The following is a 26,534-nucleotide window of genomic DNA, read 5'->3' on the forward strand; positions in this document are numbered from 1 at the left end:
GCAAGAACACAGTGAAAAAAAAACAAACAAAACAAAACCCACTCACTCACCACACCCGTGGGCAGAACCACCACACAGTGTCAGGGGGGGCGGCCAGGGGGCCGCGGAGACCACAGAGAATCAGGGGGGCGGCCAGGGGGCTGCAGAGATCACAGAGAATAAGGGGGTGGCCAGGAGGCCGCAGAGACTCCGGAGAGTCAGGGGGGCAGCCAGGAGGCCGCGCAGACCATGGAGAGTCAGGGGGGGGCCGGGACCCTCGTGGCAGGAGCAAAAGAGGCGTCCGCCCGGACCCTCGTGGCAGGAGCAAGAGAGGCATCCGCCCGGACCCTCGTGGCAGGAACAGGAGAAGTGTCCACTCGGGCCCTCGGAGCGGGAACAGGAGAGGCGCCAGCCAGGACCCTCAGCGCCGGAACAGGAGTGACGCCCGCCAGGAACCATGGCGGCAGAGAAGGCGAAGCAGCCGCTGCAATGGGGATGGAGCCCGCCAGAACCCTCGGTGGCTGAACAGGAGTTGAGCCAGCCAGGATCCTCGGCGCCGGAACAGGGGTGACGCCCGCCAGGACCCTCGGTGGCGGAACAGGAGTTGAGCCAGCCAGGATACTCGGCGCCGGAACAGGGATGACGCCCGCCAGGACCCGTGGCGGCGGAGAAGGTGTAGCAGCTGCTGGGCTTGGGATGAGGGCTGGACCTGGCTGCCTAGGAGCACGAAGGCAGCCAGCCTTTTCATCTCAGTGGGGCTGGGAGCTCCTGGGCCTCCCGGATGGAGGCCGAGCCGACCTGCGGGCTCGCTGCAACAAGCGAGGACCCCCGCAGGCCGGCCGGGTGCCCCTGAAGTCCTCCAAATACTGTGACTCTCTCTCCTCAGTCAACTGTGCCATGTAGGCAACGTACTGGAATAGGGACATCTTCTTTGGGAGGGGGGTAGTGTGCTGGGTCTTCGTTGGTTGGGTCATTCTGTCAAGAATTGAGGGTTGAGGATGATGGAGACCCAATTGCAGACAGTGAGGGCGGTGCACAAAAGAGGTTTATTGAGAGAGGGGAACGGGAGACGGGGGAACTTGACAGCTGTAGACGTGGCGTGAGGGCGAAGGCTAGAGTCGTGGGGTGAGGGTGAAGGCTGGAGTCGTGGCGTGAGGGCGAAGGCTGGAGTCGTGGCGTGAGGGCAAAGGCTGGAGTCGTGGCGTGAGGCTGGAGACGTGGCGTGAGGCTGGAGACGTGGCTTGAGGCTGGAGACGTGGCGTGAGGCTGGAGATGTGGCGTGAGGCAGGAGACGTGACGTGAGGCAGGAGGCTTGACGTGAGGCAGGAGGCTTGACTTGACAAACTATGACGACGACAACGACAGCAAATGACAGCGACAAAGACAATGACTACAACTGCGATTACGACAATGACCGAACACAACACTGAGTAACTCGTGTTCCCAGGAGCACCCTGTGTGGGGTACTCCGGGAGTATGGGATGGGACTGCCTCTTACAAAGGGCCGATCAGTCTTTCTACCCGAGGAGTGAGAGTCTGGTTTGCTCTGCCAGCAGTAAGTCAGACTTGTTCCTGGTGAGGGTTGGACTCTGCCAGGGCTGCCTTTTGACGCAGATTCTGTCCATAAATTTTATGGACAGAATTTCTAGGAACAGCCAGGTGGTGGAGGGGGTCGGGTTTGGTGGCGGGAGGATGTCGGATGATGTGGTCCTCTTAGCTCCATCAAGCTACGACCTCCAGCTCTTGCTGGGACAGTTAACAGCCGAATGAGAAGCGGCTTGGATGAGAATCAACACCTCCAAGTCAGCCTCAGCCGGATGGTTGGCCTGTCCACTCCAGGTCAGGGGGGAGGTCCTGCCTCAGGTGGAGGAGTTTAAGCATTTCGGGGTTTTGTTCAAGAGTGGTGGTAGGATGGAGCAGGAGATTGATAAGCGAATTGGGGCGGCATCCACAGTGATGCGGGTGCTAAACCAGTCCGTTGTGGTGAAGAGGGAGCTTAGCCAAAAGGCGAGGCTCTTGATTAGTGGCTAAAATGAGTTTCCTCTGCAGGGTGGCTGAGCTCTCCCTTAGGATAGAGATAGGGTGAGAAGCTCAGTCATTCGGGAGGGACTCAGAGTAGAGCTGCTGCTCCTCCGGGGAGCCTCCCTCAGGAGGTGTTCGAGGCATGTCCGACTGGAAGGAGGCCTCGGGGCCGACCCAGGACAGGCTGGAGGGATTATATCTCTTGGCTGGCCTGGGATTGCCTTGGGATTCTCCAGGAAGAGCTGGTGGAAGTGGCTTGGGAGAGGACAGTCTGGGCTTCCTTGCTGAGGCTGCTGCCCCCACGACTTGGACCAACTGAATATGTGGAGGACAACGAGGACAACGACGACCATTAACCTAGTCCCCTCTTGAGAAAGCTGGAGTACCCGGTGTGAACCCATGCAGGCTCAGGGAGAACATGCAAACTCCATACAAAAAGACCCCTTGCTCGAGCTGGGGATCAAACCGGGAACCTTCTTGCTAACCACTGCACCACCGTGCTGCCCCTTAAACTGGAAATCAAAAAATCAATTATGATTGATCAGTGGAAAAACTTTCAGAACAACAAAACAAAACAAAAGAATTCTCTATTTTCCCATCAAATCCAAGGGTCTGCTGTGGGAGCCCTCACTCTTGATGACTGTGCAGGATTGGTGACAGGGGGACTGGCACAGGGTACCCCGCTGCTCTGGTGGATAGTTCATTTGAAGCTGGGGAAACCTGAGACCCAACTTCATACAATCTGGGATCCAAGCTTCAACCCTGAGCCCTATGCACGTGGCTGCTGGTTTCACACCAATGATATGCATGCCTTTGAAGGCATCTGCCATAATTTCTTCCACCCCCTGCCTTTATGGTCTTCTCAGTGTCACGCTTGTTCTCTGTTATCTTGTACTTCTTTTTTTCACATTAAAAATGGTTTTCTGTGTGTTGTCAATGCACTTACCCTGCTAGCTACCACCAACTGGACCAGACCAGTCGTCGAACGAAGGATAGTAACAGCCTCCTGGTGAGTGAGACCCACTAGTGATTGGCCATTTATCATCAGCAACTCATCACCAGCTTGAAGTCGACCATCCCTAAAAGACACACACACACACACACACACACACACACACACACACACACACACACGAAACTAAAGCCAAACTACCAAACAACTCTTTTCAGATATCTAACCTTATACAGAATTATCAGAAATAGAACTAGCTTTCAGAGACTCATACCACAATCAAGGCTGTTTATTTATCATTTTCCAATAGAAAATATGAAAATGTATTAATGCATTTATTGCTATCACATGGTAAATCTGCACTTTCATTTGCTTCTAAAAACAAAGCAAAGTGCACTAGTGCATGTGGTTAGTGCAAACATCATACAGCATAAATCAGTTGTCCTACAGAACCCTTCTCATAAATTCAAATTAAGAGAGAGGCATAGAAGCTGGATATTCGTGCTTCAAGTTACACTGTTCTCATGTTAACACAAATGATATCATTATATTTGCCCACTCTGCTCATGCTGTACATTTCCTTCGTGCTTCTTGTTCTTTACTTCAAAGTAAATGGCACTCAAAGTGCTTTACAGTGTCATCTCATTCACCCATTCACACACTGGTTTCCAATTTGCTTCTCTATATCTTTACTTTTTTCCAGGTACTTAATTCATTATGGTTGTGTCCACTAAAAAACATGTCTTTGCAGCCTCATAGTTGAAGTTCCCTGACCTCGGCACACATTGTTACTGATTGGAAGGCATCACCTCCATATAGGTTGGAGGTGATCATGCTGGAAGATCATGCTCTGAGCAACTTTGCTCAAAATAACAAGAGACATTTTATTGTAATTTTCTGCATTAATGTATCATAACACAGTAGAGCATTAATTCCTTTGAATCCATATTCTACCCAGGACTTACAATGAAGTGTTATAATGAAGCATGAATTATTAAAGATGCATCGATATTTGTCCCACTTTACTTAACACCTACAATGATAACTCATGATACGACATAGCCTATTATTTTATATTATTAGTAGTTACTTCCATTGATTTATGAGGGTGTACTTAAAATGCATTATAAATATACCAGTTCACTCTAGATTATAACTATTAATAAATATTTGACCTTGAACACTTGGACTTTCTCATGCATTATAAGCCATATAATAATGTTTTGTAACTGTTGATGTAATGTAACACGATTATATGATCAGATTATATGTGTTTATGAGTGTAGAGCATTATGAATGCGTCATAATCAATGCAGTTCAAAAAAAGTTGTGCACTAAGTATGAATGAAAGAATCACATTATGATATGTAATATATGAAGCCATGACCCTAACATCAAAACAAAAGGCATTACACTAGTATTTCCAAAAAAGGTACGTTTTTTTTAGCTATCATATGTCCATCATAGCAAAAGTAATCTCTGTTCTTGGTTGAAAGACTTTCAATTTGAAATATTTATAGCACTGTTTTTTGGGGGAAAAACTATAATGTACCATACTGATGAACATATAGTACAAATTTTACATTGTATTGAGCTCCTTGTTCCATAATGAAAAGAGATCAATACAGTAGATAAAAAAAATCAAGCAAAAAACCCTAGCAAGTACATTAACTGTACCTGTGAATAGCTCCTCCATCTTCAACATACGCAATATTAATCCCATGAGGAGAGCGCTTGGAACCACGACCCCCAGTTATCTGTATGCCCAGACCCTCTTGACCCTTTACCAGGTGCATCTTCCAGATGTGGCTGCATTCTCTGGACTGCAAAAGAGCACAAAAATCAGAATTTATATAAAACTGGACAGAGGTACAAGGATGGTTATTTGAATAACATATATGTACATAAAAACTATTAGATATTTCACAAAAATATATCGAACATTTATCGAATTTTAGTGTCTCAGGATCTTGTTCACGATTGAGGGTAGGATGGTGTGGGAAATTGACAGGCGGTTGTTTGTGCTCTTTGTCTTCTGTGTTAAGTCTGTGTCAATGTACAGCATTAGGAAGTAATAGCATATATGTACAAATTGTGTAATTTTAATAAAAAGTGTGAATCATTTTATTTAGTCAGTTATTTAAAAGTATTTCTTGATTTCTCAATGCTTGTATTGTCCATGTCAGTCACAGTCAGCCATGCAGGACGAACGCGAAATTCACATTCGCGTCACACACAGTAGACATAGTCTGAGTATGCTATAAATTTATCAAAGGTGGGTTTTTGATTAGCACACATTTAACACATTTTCACAGTGACATCAGCAACTCCACTTGAGTCACCTTTGCATATTGCTTTTCAGGTATTAGATCTGGTGATTTTGAGAATATAAATTATTTTGAGGATGTTGACGAGGAAACAAGTTGTCCCTCATTGGTCTGTCAGTCGAAAATAAATGAGAAAATTAATGTTAACCTCTTCTTTCCAAAGAGAGTTTCCTTTGAACTTGAGGTTGATCCAACCTGTCAAGTATATAACTGCAAATATTTGCTGGTTAAATGTCCTACAAGACCTATGTAGGGATGTTAATAAGCACATGAAAAGGTTACAAACACTGAACCCTGCCTCTTTAATCTTTCAGAATAAATGATTAAAGAAACAAGAGCACCTGCACACAAAACACAATTTAGAAATAAATCCTACTGTAACATGGCAATCCTTGCAGATTTAATTTGTCAAGGAAGTTGTTGTGCCTTGTGATTACATGTGTTGCATCTTCCATTGATGTGGAGACACATCCATCAAATGTGCTTTAGGATCGCTGCACATCTTAAAAGTATGCAAACCATCTAGGGAGCAGCAGGAATCCACCTTAAATCCCTAAGGTGGAATAAATATGATTTTTGCATTCTGCCATGTTGAAATGATTTATTTGGGATTTTTTTGCATATACAGTATGTGCTGCTGCACATCAACGTGTGTACAGCAAGAGAAATGTACTGTCATGGTATCTTAAGGACCATGTTGTGTTTACTTATGCACAAATAGTTTTTAGTGTGTACGTTAGTGTTCCTAGTAGTATTGCTGTTTAGTGTTTGCCTGAGTTTTTTCTGATTTTTACTTTGCTTGAACCCCAGTTTCTGTTTTATATTATCATCATTTCCCTCATGGGTCTGTCAGCTTTATATATTGTGTCTTTGTGTTTTCCACATTTTAGTCTCCCCTGTGTCTTGTCAGTTTATTGGTCCTTGTCTGCCCTGTTCCTTGAGTCTCTTATTCTGCCCTAATGTTCTCCCCTCTGCTTCGTTTTATCTATATTACAATAGAAGTTTGACCTGAGGAGCAGGCTGTCCTGTGTTGTGCTGTCCATTTTTGTATCAGTTATTTTGTTTTTCCAAATGTGTAAATTAATCATAGCGGCACTAGACAGTATAAATGACATTGCTTTGGTTGTGTTTATGTTTTTTTTCCCTTACTGTGGAGGAACTTCTGCCTCAGCCTGTTACTGGGAATGTGGTGGTTTTTTTTGAAGATCATCAAGAGTTTCTCTTATATTCCTGCTACATAAGAAAGTATTATGTTGGTCAACTTTGTCTGTTCCTTTTTTTCTGCTCTGGATCTCTTCACTGTCTTGACGAAGGCTTACTTAGGTACACATGGGTTTTAAGTGCTTTATTGTAGTGAAAGGAATATCTGAGAACTCATGAGGATCTTCAACAAATTACACATCCCCATTCACTTAAACCTAGTAGCATGCTGAGGCAGAAGTATGTTCACAAAAAACTTGCAGCAGTCCAATGCAGCTGGGAAACAAAATATCCACCCCATACGCAAATGGCCTAACACACTGGAGCCAATTACTTAGGACAAGGCTCTGCTTTCCAAATACATCTTAAGGAAAAGAAGAAGAACAATGTACACATGGTCATTGGTCAGAGAGGGCAGATGGTTTTAAAGGGATTACATGTGAAAAACCATCACTGAGCAGAGGACGTAGCCTTTGACCAATCACCCATTTACTATGCTGTACTGAGTTAATTCCCCTCACAGGTTAACACTCATTCAAACTTGGATCCAACTGGATCTAATGCATCACAAGAACACATATTGGGTGAGCAACTCTTTAAAGAGCAACATGAATACTGGATGAGTCAATGACTCATGTGTGACAATAACAACTCTGAAACCCAGAGTCCAGATGTGACATCAATGGCCACAAGGGACCTTAAGGGTCAAACTGAAGACATTTACTCTTACTTAACACTATACTATCCATAAATTCTGACATTAAGGAAAACCAACGCATTTATGGCTTATATAACAGTGTTAGACCGTCCGTATCTGTGCAACACAAGTGACCAATCATTCCCTCTGATGGCTGCCTGCAGTGTCCCTGTCCTGCAGCTGCAACTTGAGCTCTCTTCATCTAATCTAAGTGTGCCAAACATAACATTAACAAAAGTTTAAATTTACTTTAGCTACCTCTTGGGCAGACTGGATTGTGGGGGCCCATGCCAGCACTCTCGTATTTCCCAGTATAAGTTTGTATAATTCTTTAATCCATTTTCACTTTGATTTCGCAGAAGCCCAGGCTAATAAAGCATTTGTTTCTCACATCAGTCCAGGCACCTTTCATGATGGAAAACACTCACTCTGGGTAAAAGTTGCTCACAGGGATGCTCAGGACAAAGGACAGCAGTTTGGAAACGCAGCCCTGCTCTTCAGTGCTTGAGCCAAAAACTCACCACACAGGGCGACTGTTTGTCTACAGGTGAGGCAAGGCCTCTTTCAGAGCATAGCTCTCATTGTAAAGCTCATCCATGTCAAGATTCTGCCCATCTGAAGGGGGGGATACAGCTGTTTTTCCTTGTTTAAAACACTGGATGGTGCCCTATTTCAGAGAATCCGAACCATTTCTCAAGATATTGCTCCGTGATATCATAGAACCCGATAAAGTCTCTACACAGTCCGTTAACTTTAACAGCAAAGGAAGAGGTGAAGATGCAGTCGACTCTTTCTCCAAAGAAAGCATCTTATTTGTGCTGCTAGAGTTTGTTAAGACGCTGTTCACCAGCGCACACAGTCAACTTAGGTGAGACTGTGTGTTTGGCAAGAAGGAGAGATTGGCCTCCAGCTTGCTACAGTTGTTTCTTTTTTCACCATGCTCATTACCCCCAAATACATCCCAGATGACACGGGAGCACTCCTTAAGTCCAAACAAAAAGAAAATTAGCTCTGCACAGCTGGCCAGGTGTTAACAAGTCAGTTAATTGCAGGGAGCATGCTCAACCGGCATTTCAGGCAACAAGATAAGGTATTCCATGTCAACAAATCCCAATATTTCTTTGAGGGCAGCGACTCTCTTGGCAGAACAGCTGAAATGATTGAATGACTACAAGCTCCACATCTGTTTGCAGCACATTGATAGCATGTTTCATTGCATTGGAGATGATGTCAGCTGGGTAGTTTGCAGGCAGGATCTTGCTGTGGTGTTGTTTAAGTTTTTGGCAGATAGAGTGTCTTTTGTCCTTTTTCACAGCTGCATTGTCAGCCGAGAGGGCCAAGACTTTATTGATGCAAAATTTGTGTTCTGTTAAATTCTGATGTAAGGTGTCTGTGAGAGCTTCTGTGCTCTCATCTGCCTGTTCAAAGAAATCCAGAACCCTGTTTTGGATGTCTTGCTTGGGGTCCAGAATCTTAGGCAGAGGGGGAATGTTTTCATATTGCTCTTTATTAGAGGCATCAGTCAAAATTGAGAAGTAGATGTCTACTGGCCCAAGGTGCTGGGTGAAGTCAAATATGAGGGGTGCCATTACATCTGGGACTAGTGCCTCTGCTTTTGTGCAACCACATCTTATGTGATTCACTATAGCTGAATCTGAATACATTTTTGATTTTAATTTCATGGCATAGCAATGTATCAGTATTATTGTTGGTGGGTCACATAGTAAAACGTGGAGGTCAGCTCAGCAGCAGCTATTTTACTGTACACTGAGTCATCCTCTCGCTTAAAAAAAGGATGACACCAGTGTGTTTGTCTGTACAGTGGTGCTATTAGATTTATGTTGTTGCTGCCAGCATGCAGCCTCATGCCTGACTCTCCTCCATGTCTAATGCCAAAGTCCTTTAGGCAAACTTTGCAAAACACTTTGTTTGGATCTTGTAAAGCTATTGTAATCAATGGATATTTCCCTCCCCATGCCTCCCAGTATCTGCAGAAACGTTATTTCTTTTTAGAATCGCTCATAAAGTCCTGGGACACCAGCCTCCATGACAATAAATATAAGTTAGCTTATTGTAAATTTGCACTAATACAGAACAGTACTTGACTTATTATAAATTTAACTTAATATAATTCATAATAAAGAAGCTCATTTTCATTAGATATTTTTTGAAAAGTAATATATTTCAGAAATAAAATTCAGAGTAACTCTTTGATTAATTATGCTTTGAGTTTTTGAGTGTCTAGTTTTTTTTTCATTATCAATTATTTAATGCCCCCCCCAAAAATGGCAGTAAAAAGGTACATTTGTAGGTCTTGTTATAGTTAGGGTATTTTCACTAACTTTCGGTCTGTCTCCAAAGTAAGTTAATCTTTTCTCCACCATACAATATCCATTACATGCAAAATACTTACAATGCAAAATAATTTATGATGTCATTTGGTGACCTCTAGTAGAGAAATTAAATGTTCTTAATTCTTCTTGATGCTGTGCCCTGAATTTTGGGATTGACAGACATGATACTGATACCTTAATGGTGATTGTGGCTGGTACAACATTGAATTGTTTTTACCGCATGATAAAATACTACTTTTGTGAGAGAATTTAGTGTTACTGATAGAGATGAGTCAAAGGAGCAATGCTCCCAGTTGTGTTCTCTCCATTTGTCCTCCTGTAATCGCAACTATACTTAGATCTCCATGTTCCTGTGTGTAGCCAACAGACTGGTTTGCCTAAACAGACACACACAGATTTACACCCTTGTTTGATACGAAACATTTTGATACAACATCTGCATGATCTGGCAACACATGTCATTATGCAAAACTGATAAATCAGGGACAAATGCCAGAGCATCAGGGCCATTTCTTAAAGAATGTAATATAACTTTGTTTCCTGGCAGGAGGAAGTCAGCTCTCACTGGGTTTCCACAGAAGCTTGGTCTGAGCTCTTCCAGTGCTGGGCTTTGCTGCACAAGTAATTCTGCCATGAAGAGTGAATAAACCACTCATAGATTTAAAGAATAGCCTCTTGGTCTTTTATCTCCTGAAGCCGTGTTAAGGCAAAAGTTTCGGGGTGAGTCACCCAGGAGGGTGGGCTCGAACATTAATCATGGTTATTTCTTTTAAAAAAAATTCTAATAGAAAAACAGACAGGCAGAAGTAGTGGAGCAGAGCAGTCAAATTTCATATTCTGTAAAATTGGGACTGTGCAGAATAATACTTTGCACTATTTTTCATGGCAAGCTTCTTGCTGGCGCAGATTTTTTGCCAATTATGGGTTCGGTGATATGGTATTGGAGTAAAACTACTTCTTTAAAATACAAATACTTATACAGCTATCTTCACATTGCACTTTAGTATTATACAGTAAAAGAAATTTTCCATCATTTAGCACAGGTACAAGCTTAGTTCATATCTTAGGTTTAGACACCTCAACAGCACACTGTCGTACCTGACTTGAAGCTTGACCACTGAAAGAATCCATTTTGTATTCCAAGTGTTGACTGCTCCTTGTAGGCAGGGTAGCAGTGCCTCCACTATGTAGATGCTGTAGAGAGGTTCTCACATAAGGAGAAGCATGAGAGCTTTCCTCTGTGGATGTATCTGTGTAAAGGATGTGAGCTGAGTCTTCCTGTGAATGACTGACTCCTGCATCAGTGCACATAGGGGAAATGAAATTATTATAACTGCTTTGAAGCTCTAGGTCAGAACTGTCCCTGTTGTCTCTGTTGAAGGACATACGTGATATGACACCAAACTTGCGTATACGTTTGCAGTTTGCCAAGCTGTCAGAGCAAACACTTTTCTTCTGCTGGTACTCAAAGCTGTCACTGCTGAAAAAGGTATGGACACTGGTATCAACATCACAGGGAGGGAGAGGAGCCTTTCGCTTAACTCGCCGCAGAGTTATCAGGTTAATACAACCTCCATTCCAGCATTGGTCGGCCAAGTAACTGTAGAAAGAAAAATATTTAAGGGATAATTTAAATCAAGCCTCAAATGAAGGCAATCATATCATAAAGACAGGCCTGAGTAATTTAATGATAGATATGAATGATTAGGAGTTGCTGTTATACTGGTTATTACTGGATTTACTAATTTACTTAATGTACCCTTATTATGAAGTAGTATCTATATTTTTCTATGTGATGTGATGTGATATTAAAACCAAAAAAACTAATTGGCTTTTCCAAAGAGTGTATGGAAATAGCTTTGCAAAATCTTAATCAGCCTCATTTTGTCAAAAAAAAAACATATGTAAATGAATTGTCTCTTCACAAATGTCATTTATATTTTGAAAGGCACATGTGGTTTAATGTATGTAGGATGGACAACATGCAGTGTCAAATTGCTTAACATACAAGAAATCGAAATATGGACTGGCCTGTACACCGCTAATTCCTCTCATATAAATCATGGGTTGTTTTTTTTGAAAAACAGATACTTTCTGAAACACAAATTGTTTTCCATATAGAGATAAATGGCATCATTTTAAAATATGCCAAATTTAAATCAAGTTGAATTATCCTTTAATTCACTGCATTATCCATTTAAATCAGGTTACTTCTTTAACAATCTTCTTCAATTGTGCTTAGAATGTACCAGTTTTCCTTTAACTGGTCTCACCTGGCTCCACTGACATCGACTCCCACCATCAGCTGTCCATTCAGTGACAGTAATTCATCTCTCAATTTGATCCTTCCACATCGGGCTGCTGGACTTCTCTTCCTCACTTCCGTCACCCAGATGCATCCCACATGCATGATGGGGCTGAGGTCCCGCCTCCTTCTTGGCCCTCCTTTCTTTCTTCCATCGGGGTCCCCAAAAATAGGTATATTACCAAAACTGAGGCCAAACTCAGCAGCATCTCCCTCATGTTTATTGATTGTCACAGCATGAACCTCAACATCTAGGTTCTCCCTGCAGGTGGATGGACAGGCTGAAGGAACTTTGTCATCTTCCATGAAGTTGAATTTAATGTACTCCACCAGCTTCTGGATGGCAGCCAGACACTGAGATAAGTCCTCCACACTGCTACGACTGCAAACTCCATCTCTCTCCCCATTCTTGTAGCATTCCTGATACAAATAGTGATGGAAGAGCAGCCAGTGATTTATGACAAGGAAACCTTTAGTGAAGCAATTGTTTAGTTGACAAAGTAATTTCCTACACTTAAATGTACTTGTAATACCCTTAAAGATGGCACAGTTTCCCTTTTCAGCTTCATTATACCAGATAGATTTGAAGTGAACATATTTGTTTTACACTTTTTATATCTAACATGTGCATATTAATAACAGGGCAATGCTTTAATTGTTTATTTGATTTCCATCTCACTGAACATGTGTTCTTCTTTCAAGGTTTTAACTAACTGTCTTGTAGTGAGTTACAATACGATAAAATGTTTTTATGAAGCAGGGATATCTTTAGATATGTTAAGTACCTCAATGTTGGCATTCTCCTCCCCTGGTAGAGACTTGCAGCCCAAAGCCCATCAGTTAAATATGTGTTTTTCAACAAACATGGAACATGTAGTTGTAATGACATCACAACTCCTCAAGCAGCAGGCACTACACTTGTTGATCTATAAAATAAGGAATCTCTATACATCTGTCCCTCTTTCACTCTAATTTATCATGAAAGATGGAAATAATATGATTTCAACCGTATTCCCTTGCTTGATTCTAAAATAAACATTTTAAAAATTGTTTTCTTGTCATTTAGCAGCACTTGTTATGGGCCCAGACAAGACTGCGTTTTCTGTTACAACATACAGTGGTTTGCAAAAGTATTCATATCCCTTGAACTTTTCCATATTTTGTCACTTTATGTCCTCAAAAATAAATGTATTTTATTGGAGTTTTATGTCCAAGACCAACACAAAGTGGCAAACAACAGTGAAGTGGAAAGAAAATAATACATGATTTAAAAATTTTTACAAATAAAAAAAAAATCTAAGTGCGGCATGCATAAGTATTCACCCCCCTTTTCTCTGAGTGCAACCACTTGCCTTCAGAAGTTGCCTGATGATTGCTAAATGAATGAATGATTGACCTGTGTGTAATCTAATCTCAGTGCAAATACAGCTGATCTGTGAAGGCCTAAGAGATTTGTTAAGAGAATATTGGGGAGCAAACAGCACCATGACGTCCAAGAAACACCAGACAGGTCAAGCATAAAGTTGTGGAGAAGGTTAAAGCAGGGTTAGGCAATAAAAAGATTTCCCAAGCTTTGAATATCTCATGGAGCACTGTTCAATCCATCATCCGGAAATGGAAAGAGTATGGGATAACTGCAAACCTACCAAGACACAGCCATCCACCTAAACTTACAGGCTGCACAAGGAGAGCACTGATCAGAGATGCAGCCAAGAAGCCCATGGTGACTGGACAAACTACAGAGATCCACACGTCAGATGTCCACAGGACAGCAATGGGTCATACACTGCACAAATATGGCCTTTATGGAAGAGTGGCAAGAAGAAAGCCGTTGTTCTACATTTCTACAATTGTACAAAGCGACATACAACACAAGCAAGAATTAAGACTGGATTGTTAAAAGAAAACCATAAGAAGTCCCCCTTTCAGTTTCCTTGAAGCCATGTGGGGGACACAGCAAACATGGAAGAAGGCGCTCTGGTCAGATGAGACCAAACTTGAACTTTTTGGACTAAATGCAAAATGCTGTGTGGCAGAAAACATTGCAGATCACTCTGAACACACTATTCCCACTGTCAAACATGATGATGGCACCATACTTTTCAGTTTTTTATTTGTAAAAAAGAAATCATGTACAATTTTCTTTGTACTTGACAATTTAATGCCACTTTGTGTTGGTCTTTCAAAAAAAATCCAATAAAATATATTTATGTTTGTGGTGGTAACATGACAAAATGTGGGAAAAGTTCGAGGGGTATGAAGACTTTTGCAAGCCAATGTATCTGGGATTCTTGGAGTCTAACATATGAATGAAACAGGAGGGGAAAAAGTACCTTGCCATAAGTGTTCTGATTCAGGTTGTGGTCTTGTTGTGATCTTCTGCTCTCATCCCTGAGCCAATCCTTGAGAAGTGGAAGGATACTGAGGGCGTTGTCCTGAGTGATGGGCATCCTTTCATCCTGTGCCTGTTGGTATCCTTCACTAATACCAACTTTGATACTGTCAACAGTTAGTAGAGGTACAAGAGCCAGTGTGGGTGGATGGCATCTCTAAAAGACAGTTGCAGCATGTATACCGTATGGTGTGTGTGTGTGTGTGTGTGTGTGTGTGTGTGTGTGTGTGTGTGTGTGTGTGTGTGTGTGTGTGTGTGTGTGTGTGTCTGTCTATCTGTATTACAGAGAATTTGTTAAAATCTACTTAGAGATTTCCAGATGAAAGAGCAGCGGATGCCTGATGACTTGCAGAATTTGTCAGCTGTGGTTTCGTCAGCACTGGGCCTTTACCTGAAGATAACATAAAGGCAAGTCACATTACTATTGTTATTGTTGCAGAGAAAAAGATTTATGGAGTGATGTTTTATAGTAAACATAGTTACATTTAAACTTAAAACTTAAAATATGTCATGACACAAACATTATACTGTAGATGGCGAAATGTAACTGACATGTCAAATGTCTTCAGAGCAACATAAATATTCTTCTCAAAATTTTCTCTTGTGGGCTGACAGACATTACTTTGTAGAAAGAATATGGACGTGCTTTTTAGACATGTGACCGTAATGTTCAATAAATTCAGTTTGTTATAAATCACGTGAAACATGGTACACCAGCAGTAAAATACTTCAGGGGGTCCCATTTACAATGAAACCCTCCTATGTGGTGGGACAAATCTGAGCTGATCATTCATCTGCATGCTTAACTACAGACAGAGAGTTGAGTGCAGCCACATCTGTGGCAGATAGAGACAAAAACATTGGCAGCCATGAGGCCACACTGTAATGACTATGTAGAGCCTAGGCTTCAAATAAACTATTGGGCTTTGTGGTAGCATCTGTCTCTACTATTCCTGTACACTCAAACTGAAGGGAAACATGGCATGCCCTGACAGCCTGAGTTTACCACGGGCTTGAAAATAAGGGACAGGTTTACTCGGAAGTATAAGAAGGTTTCCTCAACAAGGTGTTGTGGAAATTCAGAAAAGAAACTTAGAAAGTGTGACGTCAGCAAAGAAAGGAAGCAGTTACAGTTCAAAACTGAATGGTTGAGGGGAAGATGTGCAGGCTGAAAGACACAATTTGAACCTTTCTAGGCTCAGCTAAATATGTACACAAATCCTGACATGACAGAAGACATGAAAACATGATCAAACGATACAGCTTTTTCATTATAGTCTGGATTTCACTACATTTCATGTTTACTTAGCTGAGATGGATGCATATTCATGGAAAAAGGCTCAGCAGTTTAACAATATACAGCATTTTCAGCTACTGATAATTTCCAGTTCCGATTCCTTGAAGGGCCTTTATAATATCAGACATAAAATATCAGTACACATGGATAAAACTCAAAGACTACAACTACATGGTTCTATTTGTTGACCTTATCAAATTGCAGAACAACTTGCCAAAGCATATCTTAACTGAGAATTTAAGTATATAAAGCCTCCCATATAAACATAGTGTGCACCTCCTCCCAAACCCTTCACAAAAGTTAACTTTCAAAAAAAGACTTTCAAAAAGTGTCATTCTTTCAGTTGTCAATGGATCTTATTTCATAAAAGCGCCAGTTGTGAAGAAATGTGTTGGAGACAGTCTGTTGACCGCATTGCAGACAACATGAGAGAGGAAGCCAGAAACTGAAGAACTTGAAAAATTACATATTTAAAATTACCTATTTAACCATGAACCAAACAGAATAATTAATCAAGGACACAGGAGGGGAAAACTGAACAGAAAAGATGATCTGACAAAGACTGAAAACAGAAAACCAAACTCGAATATTAACCCCACGACTCACACAACAAATAAATGGGTAGGAAAACACAAAAGCAGGGAAGGGGCTGAAAGGAGAAGAAGCACTGGGAACAGACAAGACAACAGGTGATGACATAAAAAAGGGAAAAAGACAAACACAGACACAGGGGGGAGTGAATGTCAAATTAAAACAGGAACTATCTGAAAATACAATACAATACTCTGCGGGTAAAAAGAAAGCAACATTAAACAATACAAAATGTAGAATTCTACAGCAGTGATTCTCAAACTTTAGACGGTAAGGAGATATGACTCAAGTCATCTCCAATTTGGATTCAGTTGGACTGAGGAAGAACCAAGGCCCCAATGTATGGTTTGTGCCAGTGAATCCAGAAAAAATGAATCCATGACACCGCCTCAGACAGTACCTTTTAATCCAACACTCTGAGCTGAAAGAGGGTGAAATAACCCTGGAAATGATCATCATGAAGCTGTAGCTCACAGAAGACCCAAAACACTCCCAAATCCTGTGTTGTCCTGAGGATGAACATAAACTTCTTTGTTGCTCATCTCCTAACAGAGACAGCTTAACGATCACGATATACTGATTAAAACATAAAAATGGGTTTCTCTGGCACCTCGAGGCATTGTAAGGCAGTTAGGCGTAAACTCTGTATTTGGCACTATATACAATTTTGGGCCAATAACTCCTTCACTGTACATCACACATTCAAAACCCCACACTCAAACTGTCTCTGGCAACTTGGCGATCTGGCACCATAATTTCAAACAATGCTGCCAGTATCTTAATAATATGTATGTAAGAAGAAACTGTATAAAGTCTGAAGAAAATGCATGTATGAGAAGAATAACTATGTGTATATGTGAGAGAGAAAAGTATGTGTGAGAAAGTATAGTGGAAAAAATGCAAATGATTTATTGTGCTGTGATTGGCTGAGACAGTCAGGTACATTCAGGTTTAGGTCATAATCAGCATGGCCTGAAATATCTTTCACCGAGATATTTAAGTTTTAAGGAATATTTGACCCTAATATTATCACATCTTCGATACCCAACCTGTGGCTCACAAGCTGCTTTTGTATAGCTGGTTGTTACTCTTTTAAATCCCACTTAAAATCTAACTGGAGCTAATCCTTTCCAATGAATGATTTGGTTTCCAAGAGAAGTGCCACAGCGCTTGTAAGGCACATCCCAGCAGCTCAGAATTCTGCTCCATCGAGAATACATGGGAAGACCTGACCTTGTCCCTTATTGTTTATATTTGGCTGAACAAGACAGACTTCTATAATCTGGCAGATAATTATCGTCTTTTGGCGATCTTAGGCTACTCTTAATTGGATAGTACCCTGAAGACAACAGTAGGATTCCTGAGCAACTGATAGTTCGACTGACAGGAAGTCAACATTGTTACAATAATTTAGTAGGCCTACTGATTCTTTTACTGAAATTATTGAAACACTGCTAATTATGCTATTTTTTTGTAACAATTTACGCTTACTACACTTTGCTTCATGCTTTTATTTTCTAAATAACACAGTACTATCATCCTTACTCTCAAATGTATATTGCTTTCAGGGAGATAAGGGATGTCTTTAACTGTGACTTTTGCAAAAATATTTTTTGTCAAAGTGGTTCCTGACAAGGCAAGGTCACTTATTCCGTATTAAATCTTTATCTCTAATCAGCTCGCTACTTTAGATGGCATCACCCTGACCCCGAGTACAACTGCAAGGAACCTAGGAGTCATTTTTGACCAGGACCTTTCCTTCAGCTCCCACATAATGCATGTGACGAGGACCACCTTCTTCCACCTGCGCAGTATCACTAAGATCAATAATATCCTTTCCCAGAGCGATGCTGAGAAACTGGTGCATGCATTTAGCACTTCTAGGCTGGACTACTGCAGCTCTCTCCTGTCACGATGTCTGAAAAACTCTCTAAAGAGTCTCCAGGTAGTCCAGAACACTGCAGCGAGGGTTTTGACAGGAGTTAGGAAGAGAGAACACATCTCTCCCACTTTAGTTTCTCTCCACTGTAGGATTTAGAATAGACTTCAAAATCCTTCTGCTGACTTATAAAGCTCTTAATGATAAAGCTCCACCCCATCTGAAAGAACTCCATCCATCCATCCATTTTCTTCCGCTTATTCCTATTAAGGGTCTCGGGGGGGCTGGAGCCTATCCCAGCGGCTTTCGGGCGAGAGGCTGCGTACACCCTGGACAGGTTGCCAGTCCATCGCAGGGCCAACGTATACAGACCAACCATTCACACTCACAGTCATACCTACAGTCAATTTAGAGTCTTCAACTAGCCTCGTCCCCATTTGCATCTCTTTGGACTGTGGGAGGAAGCAAGAATACCCAGAGAGAACCCACACAGGCACAGGGAGAACATGCAAACTCCACATAGAAAGATCCCATGCCCGAGCCAGGACTCCAACCCGGAAACTTCTTGCTGTGAGACGACAGAACTAACCACTGCACCACAGTGTCACGCCTGAGAGAACTCATCACACCTTACTGTCCTATCAGAGCACTCTCAGGGACATCCTGGACTCAACTGACAGGAAACTAACAAGTATACAGAGAGACAACCATTCAAACTCACAGTCATACCTACAGTCAATTCAGATTATCCAATTAGCCTAGTCCCCAATTGCATGACTTTGGACGGTGGGAAGAAGCCGCAGTACCCGGAGAGAACCTATGCAGGCATAGGGTGAACATGCAAACTCCACATGGAAAGATCCCATGCCCGAGCCGGGACTCGAACCTGGAACCTTCTCGCTGTGAGGTGACAGTGCTAACCCCTGCACCACTGTGCAGCCTTTCAACAGGTGCATATTCTTCTATCATGCTAGTACTGCTCGCCGCAGTGTATGGTGTTGTGTACCAACATAGTTTGCACACGGTTTTTGTTTTATACACAATCGTCTCACCATTGTCTTGTCTTTTACATGGGAGAATAAGTCCACACAACCGATTTGTTTGATGAAAGAGCGTCCGCTTCTCGTTCGACTTCGTCTTCCTCTATTTAGAAGTAATTTTTTCGCTTCAAAGGCAGCACGGTGGTGCAGTGGTTCGCACTCACAGCAAGTCGCCTCACAGCAAGAAGGTTCCAGGTTGAGCATGTGAGAGTGGGCTGAGAATGTCGGGGTGAACGTCATACCTGTGCACGATTCAACATGGCGGCACATACCTGAACTAACCAAACAAGCTAACTTTTTAACGCCAATCTACACAGTTTGCATCATCAAAACCTTAAACTACGGTAAGAAATTTTCAATTCTATCATCCACCTACAATCCTCATTAATAAAGTCTGGAAGAAGAAACCGTGGAAAGTCTGCAGGAGTATGTTGACGAGTGCTACCACCGACTCATCCTGGGGAAGACCAGTAACGCGTCGACCCCACTTCCCAAAAGAAGTCGACTGTCCAGCGCACCCTCATCACCCGATAAGGACTTCAGGGACATCCTGGACTCAACTGACAGGAAACTAACAAGTTTCGATGCTAGACTAGCTCCTAGTGGAAATCCTCCACAAAGAGTTCCCGGCTGTCCATGAGTCTCTGGAATTCAGCCAGCAACAGGTGGCTTCACTGGCCGCTGAAAATCAAGCCCTTAAAGCGTCCATGAAATCACCCGGGGCTACGGGCGACGAAGATCACAGCAGAGAACAAATGGATGAAAGAGGCTCTCCTTGGCATCCAAGCTTGAAGCATGCGGGAAAACCTGGTATTCTCCAGCATACCTGAGCAGACGGAGGAAGACCCTGAGATGTCCATCAAAGACGTCCTCCACAAACAGCTGAAACTTCCGATGGAGACCGTGAATAATGTCTTACTCTTCATATAAGAAAAAAAACAGGAGAAAGCTCTCAAAGCAGGATTAAAAAAAAAAATTTAAGCCTTGGAGACAACTTATGCCGCCTCCCAAGGGGAGCATCTACTGAGAGAATTAAGCGAATTAAAACAAACTAAATGATTTACTCAACATCAAAACACAATTTCAGCTGCAGAGATTACGCTTGGAGAATTTTGAACATAACAATAAATCCAGCAGATTTTTAGCAAACCAACTAAAACAGAACAAAGAAAGAGCAACAATATCCTCCATAAAGAACTCCATGGGGAAAAATAACATGTGACCCAGAAGAAATCAATTACATTTTTAGGGAATTCTGTAAAAAAAACTTTATTCATCTGAGATTAACCCATCCAAGTCCAGCATTGAAACATTTCTGAGCACAGTTGACTTGCCAAAATTAAATCAAGACCGAATAATGGCTCTGGAGTCACCTATTTCAATCGAGGAACGTCAAGAAGCCCTTAAACATATGCCAAACAAGAAAGCCCTGGGACCAGATGGCTTACCTGCAGAATTCTACAATGAGTTTTGGCCTGAGCTTGCACCAATGTTCTACAAAATGTTCACTGAAATACAGGAAATCTCGACCCTTCCACCCAACATGAACTGTGTGAATATTCGCTTTCTCCTTAAACCAGACAAAGACCCAGCACTTCAAGCTATCGTCCAACATCACTTATAAATGCAGATATTAAAATTATTTGCAAGGCGCTAGCTAGAAGGCTTGAAAAAGTAACACCTCACATAATACATCCTGACCAGACCGGGTTTATTAAAGGCCGACACTCTACCAACAACACACGTTTAGTTTAGTTTATTAGCTTATTTAACAGGGGCCATGTACAAGACAGTTCTAGTACCAGAGTTAGCTATAAAGCTAATTTACATCTGTGGTCCCTGGGCAGGGAGCTATAAAACAAACACAAATTAAAAACATTGACAATGCATGCCCTATTGTTACCACTACAAGGTACACACTAGAAGCAGCAACATCATACTAAAACACACATCATACTTAAACATAAAACCACATACAAATCACATCATCACATAAAAAGCAATACACATACAGTGATACACATACCATATGGCAATGCTTACTGTAACACTGCACATTGATTAGTGGTCACATCTTTGATGGGCCTTTAGCCATGTCTTTAATGATAATTTAAAAACTGGTTAAAGCTTGTACTGCTTCTGATGTGAACTGGAATTGCATTCCATTTTTTTAACTGCACTAACAGAAAAAGCTGATTGACCAAAAGAGGTCTTCCTGTAATCCGCATAACAATCGCCTCTCACAGGGGACCTTGAAACTCTTAGTTTATCTCTGCCGTGATATACACTGCTTAAGTGGTGGTGGTGCAAGATCATGAATAAGTTTATACATTAAACACATATCAGCAAAACAGATAAAACTATCAAAGGACAGTAAGTTGTATTTTGAAATGATGGTACAGTGATGGTAATTTCTTGGCTTTTTGTCCAGAACCTTAAGAGCCATTTTGTAAAGAGTGGCTAATGATTGTAAGGTGGTCACACCAGCCTGTGACCAACCTGTAGAACAGTATGACAGATGTGAAAAAAATCATTGAATGTAAGAACAGTTTAGCAGCAGGAAGTGGCAACTGGTGTCTAATATGCCTCAAGTTGACTAAACTAGCTCTAACACATTTAGATGTCTTCTTAATGTGCTTTTTAAAAGATAAATTGGAATCAATGATGACACCCAGATACTTAAAATTGTCAACAGTTTTTATGCCCTCCCCCTTAACAAAGATGCCAGGTTGCTGATCTACATCACACCTCTTGATGGAAAAATAAATGGCTACTGTCTTGCTCACATGAAGAGTAAGACAGTTGTATGTCAGCCAATATGACACTTATGTTTAATGAGGTGGACATGTAAACTTTGCACTTTTTTCTTTGGAAGTTGTAAGAGAATCACTGAAAATTACCAAAGTAGCCACAATCATTATGGAAGAAATTGTCCATTTCCCAGCATACAAAAAGACTGTGCACAGTATTTTAAATCTAAAATATCCCTGCAGGGCCACTTGAAGGAACAAGGGGTTGTAGAAGCAGGTAGTGGACTTCCTAGCTCTCAACTAAAATGATTATTGTATAAATCTAAATAGGCAATTGGCTTGAAGCAATATATTGCCCATCTTGGGAAGCATTTGAGGAATAGAGAAACTGCTACCTGTGTTATCTAGCCTGAAATAGATTTGCAAGCTCTAATAACAACCCAAAGGAGTTCAATCAATTAAAAAACCTAAATCAACCTAATAAAAACAGAGGTTAATGCTATCCATTTTCTATACCACTTATCCGTTAAGGGTCGCGGGGGGCGGGAGCCTATCCCAGCTGACATTTGGTGAGAGGTGGGGTACACCCTGGACAGGCCGCCAGTCCGTCTCAGGGCAATTAGGGGCTCAGTATCTTGCTCAAGGACACTTCGAAATGGTCACCAGGGAAAGTGAAGATCGAACCAGCAACCCTTCAGTTGCTAGATTGCCACTCTACCTCCATACTATGCCGCCCCTTAACCAGAGGTTATCTCAACAAGGAATAATTAATCAACAATAACATCAGATGATGTTAAGAGAACACGTTGTGTTTTTTTTTAATTAGCTTAAATTTTTAAGGCTTAGAGGCAGCCCTTTCACTCGTATTTTTACGTTGAAACAGCATGTTGATTTTACTGTGTACGAGGGGTCATATCACAGCATAGAGTTACCAGTGGGTCCCAGAAGTTCTTGGAGGCCATTCTAAGCTACACAATGTTTTGAATTTCTTTCAGCCCCTTTGAGAATTAAACTTTTCATTAAACTCATTTTTTTGTGTTTTTCAACTAAGCAAAGAAATAAATCAGCTCATTTTAAAAATAAGATATGATACATGTGAAATGTGTACATTTAAAAAAATTAACATTGTTGCCTTTCTACAAGGGTAACAATGAGAAAGCATGAGAGAAAGATATCGAGAGCAGGTTCATCAACTGTTAACATGACTAGTTGAAAAACAACAGTATTAACTTGACATTTATAGTAATGACCTAGATCTCTCCACACAGAGCCCTTCCCCCTCTGCACATAATATCTGTTTTACAATCAAGGTCTTCAGTTTGTAAACATGTAGGTGCTTTTTGTGACTTTTTTCTTTTTATTCCCTTTGTTTTTATTTTCTGTCTGCCTTGTCAAGGATCTTGCTGGATCACAAATTCACTTTCAGTCCAGAGATCTTTTCTCCAGTATAAGAGCAATGATGGTTTCTCATTATGGTTTTGTCAGAGGTGGCATTGAGAGCCTTATTCTGAAAATCTCTGATCAAAGTTCAAGCATTTGTTACTCACTTCTTAGTAGCCTAGCAAACATCACCTCATCTCTTTTTTCAAGGGATGCACTAATTGCCAGGCCATGGGCCAAAATGTAAATTGTGCATGCTGTAAATTGGTCAGGGGCGATTCAGTGTGCCTGGCCTGACCTGTAACTGGCTGGTCCATGTCCAGTGTTTCTAAGTCCATGGTGCACTGCTTCACTGGGAATAGCAGTAACAGACAAATGTTGACAAACAGCATATCAACTCGCCCAGAGCAGATCAAGACCAAAGGGAGTTTGTAATGACTATATGTAGTTGGTCAATTTTCAAAAGAATACACCATGTACAGGAGCCAAACAAAAAAACAGACCTGAATAGGACACAATATAAAGATGTGCTCTATGTGCATGTGATAAAAACACACAATCAAGAGACAAACCAAATAAATAGAATTTTAGCAAGTTAACAAAGCCAGCAGGCAGTTGGAAATTGGGCTAAAGGATTAGTTCACCACTCTTTGTTTCAGCCTGTCCTACATGTCGCATCCAATCCCATACCACCCCTCCCCCACCAGTGGCTATTCTCTTGGGACCATATGGCCAAAGATTATTAAAAGCCCCATTTCAGTATGTCTCAAATGTCACGTAGCACCACAATCAAGGAGGGTACATCAGTAAAGACTGTAGTCTAGCCACCAAAGCTGGTGATGCTGTCTTTCAAAGTATATTTTGAGAATTTTAAATCCACAATCAGAGAATTATTTCATCATCTCAGTTTCATAACCAACATGTAGTGCTGGGCAAAAGATCCAATTTTATTTTCAACAAGAAGGCACTGAGAGAACATACTTCTGCCAAGGAAGAATAACTTCATTTGATTAGGATAAAGTGCCAGAAACATTCCAAAATGAAACAAACTTCCTAAACTTAAATTTTCTGTTTTTATCAAATTTCATCAAAATTTATCCATATTTTTCTGAGTTATCCTGATAAAAGGCAGACAAACCATGACCTTGGTCCATGAAGAGGGAACTATAAATTTGTCTTCTGAATATTTTGAATACGTATAATCAATACAAAACTATTATGTCATAGTTGTTTGGGTATGATGCTCTCTTTTCAAGACAAAATGACAAATTGAGAGCCAATGTTCAATAGGAAATATAGAAACAACTCAGTTGTTTTGAAATCGTAAAATGGCACTCCAAGCACTAAAGCTGAATGTGCTTGTTTATGGAGAGTTGTTGGGGGTAAATTAATTGAAGGAGTGAGATGCTAGTCCTATTCTACTTGTAAAGTGTCATGTAATAACCTTTGTCCTGATTTGGCATTAGACAAATTTTGACTTGATTTGACTATGTTAACTTCAGTAAACAGTGCACATCTTTGGTTAATCTAGTTTATCTAATTAATTATTGAAGAAAACTGACTGTGTGGTACATTCAATACACCTCAAAAATTCACAGATTTATTCCAAAATGTCCAGGAAAGTGAAAACATTTTTTCCTGAATTTCTTTTGTTTCTTATTCTTTCATTACATCATTTCTTAATAATCATGAATCATAGATTATACCAGGCATTACTCTTGAGAATTTGTAAACTGAAATTTTTTGAAAGTTTCTCTGTTGCTTGAAGTTTTTCTGATTTCTGGAATTACAAGGAAATGATGCAGCTAAGATGAAATGTCTTTGGGAGCTTAAGACATGTACGTATGAGTACCTAAAAGGCCAAAAAAAAATCTTGGGTTGAAATATCACTTTACGTGAGAGATTCCGTCGCATCCATTGTGAGCCACTGTATGAGCTTCATAATACTGGATACTAGATACAATGGCTGCTACTTCAAGTTTGAAAAACAAGAGCAAAAAAAGAAATATTACAGGAATAGATGAACAGAGACTGCCCAACAGGTGACAATTCAAAGATGAAGACATATGGCAACAATTCCAGTTTTACTATTTTTGTAAATATGCTTTTCGGTGGATGATTACATAGTTTAGTGACATAGTGACTTGACAAATTGACTGTTAGTAAGTTCAAATTAAAAATTGCAGCAGCTTCTCCACTTCTCGCCTGAACTGCACAAAATCCACCAAACTATAGGTGTGAAAGCAACCAAAGAGGGTCAGACAATGTAAACTGTAACTTTAAGTCATGGGGCCCTATTTAAGCAATCTGTGGTAACAGGTGTTTAGTGGATGGCGCTGTGTGCACACCACACAGTGAGTTCAGTCTCATTTTGGTATTTAGATGGCGCATAATCTAAGTATAAACCACGAGACATGCCACAAAGAGGCAGTTATTGGACACCAACTATTCACAGGGTTTTACTTCAATCAAAACAATCAGAGTGCCTCCATTCATTATCTTTAAAGCCCAAGTTGTGCTCATACTTGGTATGTTGCTATTTCCATGACACGTAATTGTCGTCCTCCTCCGCTTTATTCGGTGGGTCCGGGTTGCGGACCATGACACATGCATTTTAACTCAGAAGTGAGCGCTCCCCATCTGAGGCAACCCATTAAAACCATTGTTATGGTCTCCGGACCTTTGAACATAGTTTTTCTTGTGTTTAACATGCTGTGCTTTTTAGTGGGGAAAATTCCCTAGACCCTGTGATTCATTTATGTGTTTTAACCAATCTTTTGTTTTCCTAGAGGACATCCTCGGCATGCCACTCCTCCAGTCCGCCCACGTGCATTGCTGACCAGTGATCCCCCACCTGGTGTGTCATTAGTCCCGGCCAATCATGGCCTCGCCAGCCCTTTATCCTAAGTCCATGGTCAGGGCGGCTGTGTTTTGGTGAGAGACGTCTGCCTCACTGTGCGCTCTCTGTTGTTTGTTAGATGGCTGTGGGTTTTGTATTTCTGTTTTGTGAACTGGGAACTCAGATGCACTAGGACTTAGCTATTATGCTTAAACACATAACACCATCACTCCCACACGTAACTTTCTGTCTTTGTATGGTGCTGGGTGATGGTCAGCATGTGTTTTATTTGACAGGGCAGATTAGAGCAGGCAGGTAAATGTTTTTTGTTTGGTTTCTTTTATGCTGTGTTTGACTGTGTAGGGCAGACTTAAGTTTTATTTATTTTATAAAGTGCCATCCCTGCAGCCTTGCCCAGGGATGGTTGGTTATACTGTGACTTTTTGTTCTCCCATATCTCTTGAGAGTTAAAGCCTTAGCTACTCAGGGCTGGTTTTGTGCAGGCAGTGGGTTTTTTTGTTTGTTTGTTT

At 41.3% G+C, this 26,534-nt stretch overlaps 1 protein-coding gene across 8 annotated transcripts in view; it reads right to left on the reverse strand.

Annotated features, from left to right (window-relative positions):
- Positions 1-26,534, reverse strand: part of pdzd2 (PDZ domain containing 2) — a 96,551-nt gene that overhangs the window by 62,670 nt on the left and 7,347 nt on the right. For 4 of the 8 annotated variants that reach the window (XM_086206984.1, XM_086206982.1, XM_086206978.1 and 1 more), the window contains exons 2-6: positions 14,170-14,619; positions 11,805-12,256; positions 10,630-11,131; positions 4,631-4,776; positions 2,948-3,080 (exon numbers count right to left, since the gene is read on the reverse strand). In XM_086206984.1, the coding sequence (XP_086063110.1) occupies positions 2,948-3,080; positions 4,631-4,776; positions 10,630-11,131; positions 11,805-12,256; positions 14,170-14,286 (1,350 nt within the window). In that variant the 5' untranslated portion in view covers positions 14,287-14,619. Of the gene's footprint in view, positions 1-2,947; positions 3,081-4,630; positions 4,777-10,629; positions 11,132-11,804; positions 12,257-14,169; positions 14,620-26,534 lie in introns of those variants that run through there. The other 4 variants (XM_086206979.1, XM_086206980.1, XM_086206983.1 and 1 more) reach the window with 4 other exon arrangements.

Source organism: Aulostomus chinensis, chromosome 6 (genome assembly GCF_037954235.1).
Source record: "Aulostomus chinensis isolate RoL2024-O1b breed Wild chromosome 6, RoL_Achi_v1.0, whole genome shotgun sequence".
Lineage (NCBI taxonomy): Eukaryota > Metazoa > Chordata > Actinopteri > Syngnathiformes > Aulostomidae > Aulostomus > Aulostomus chinensis.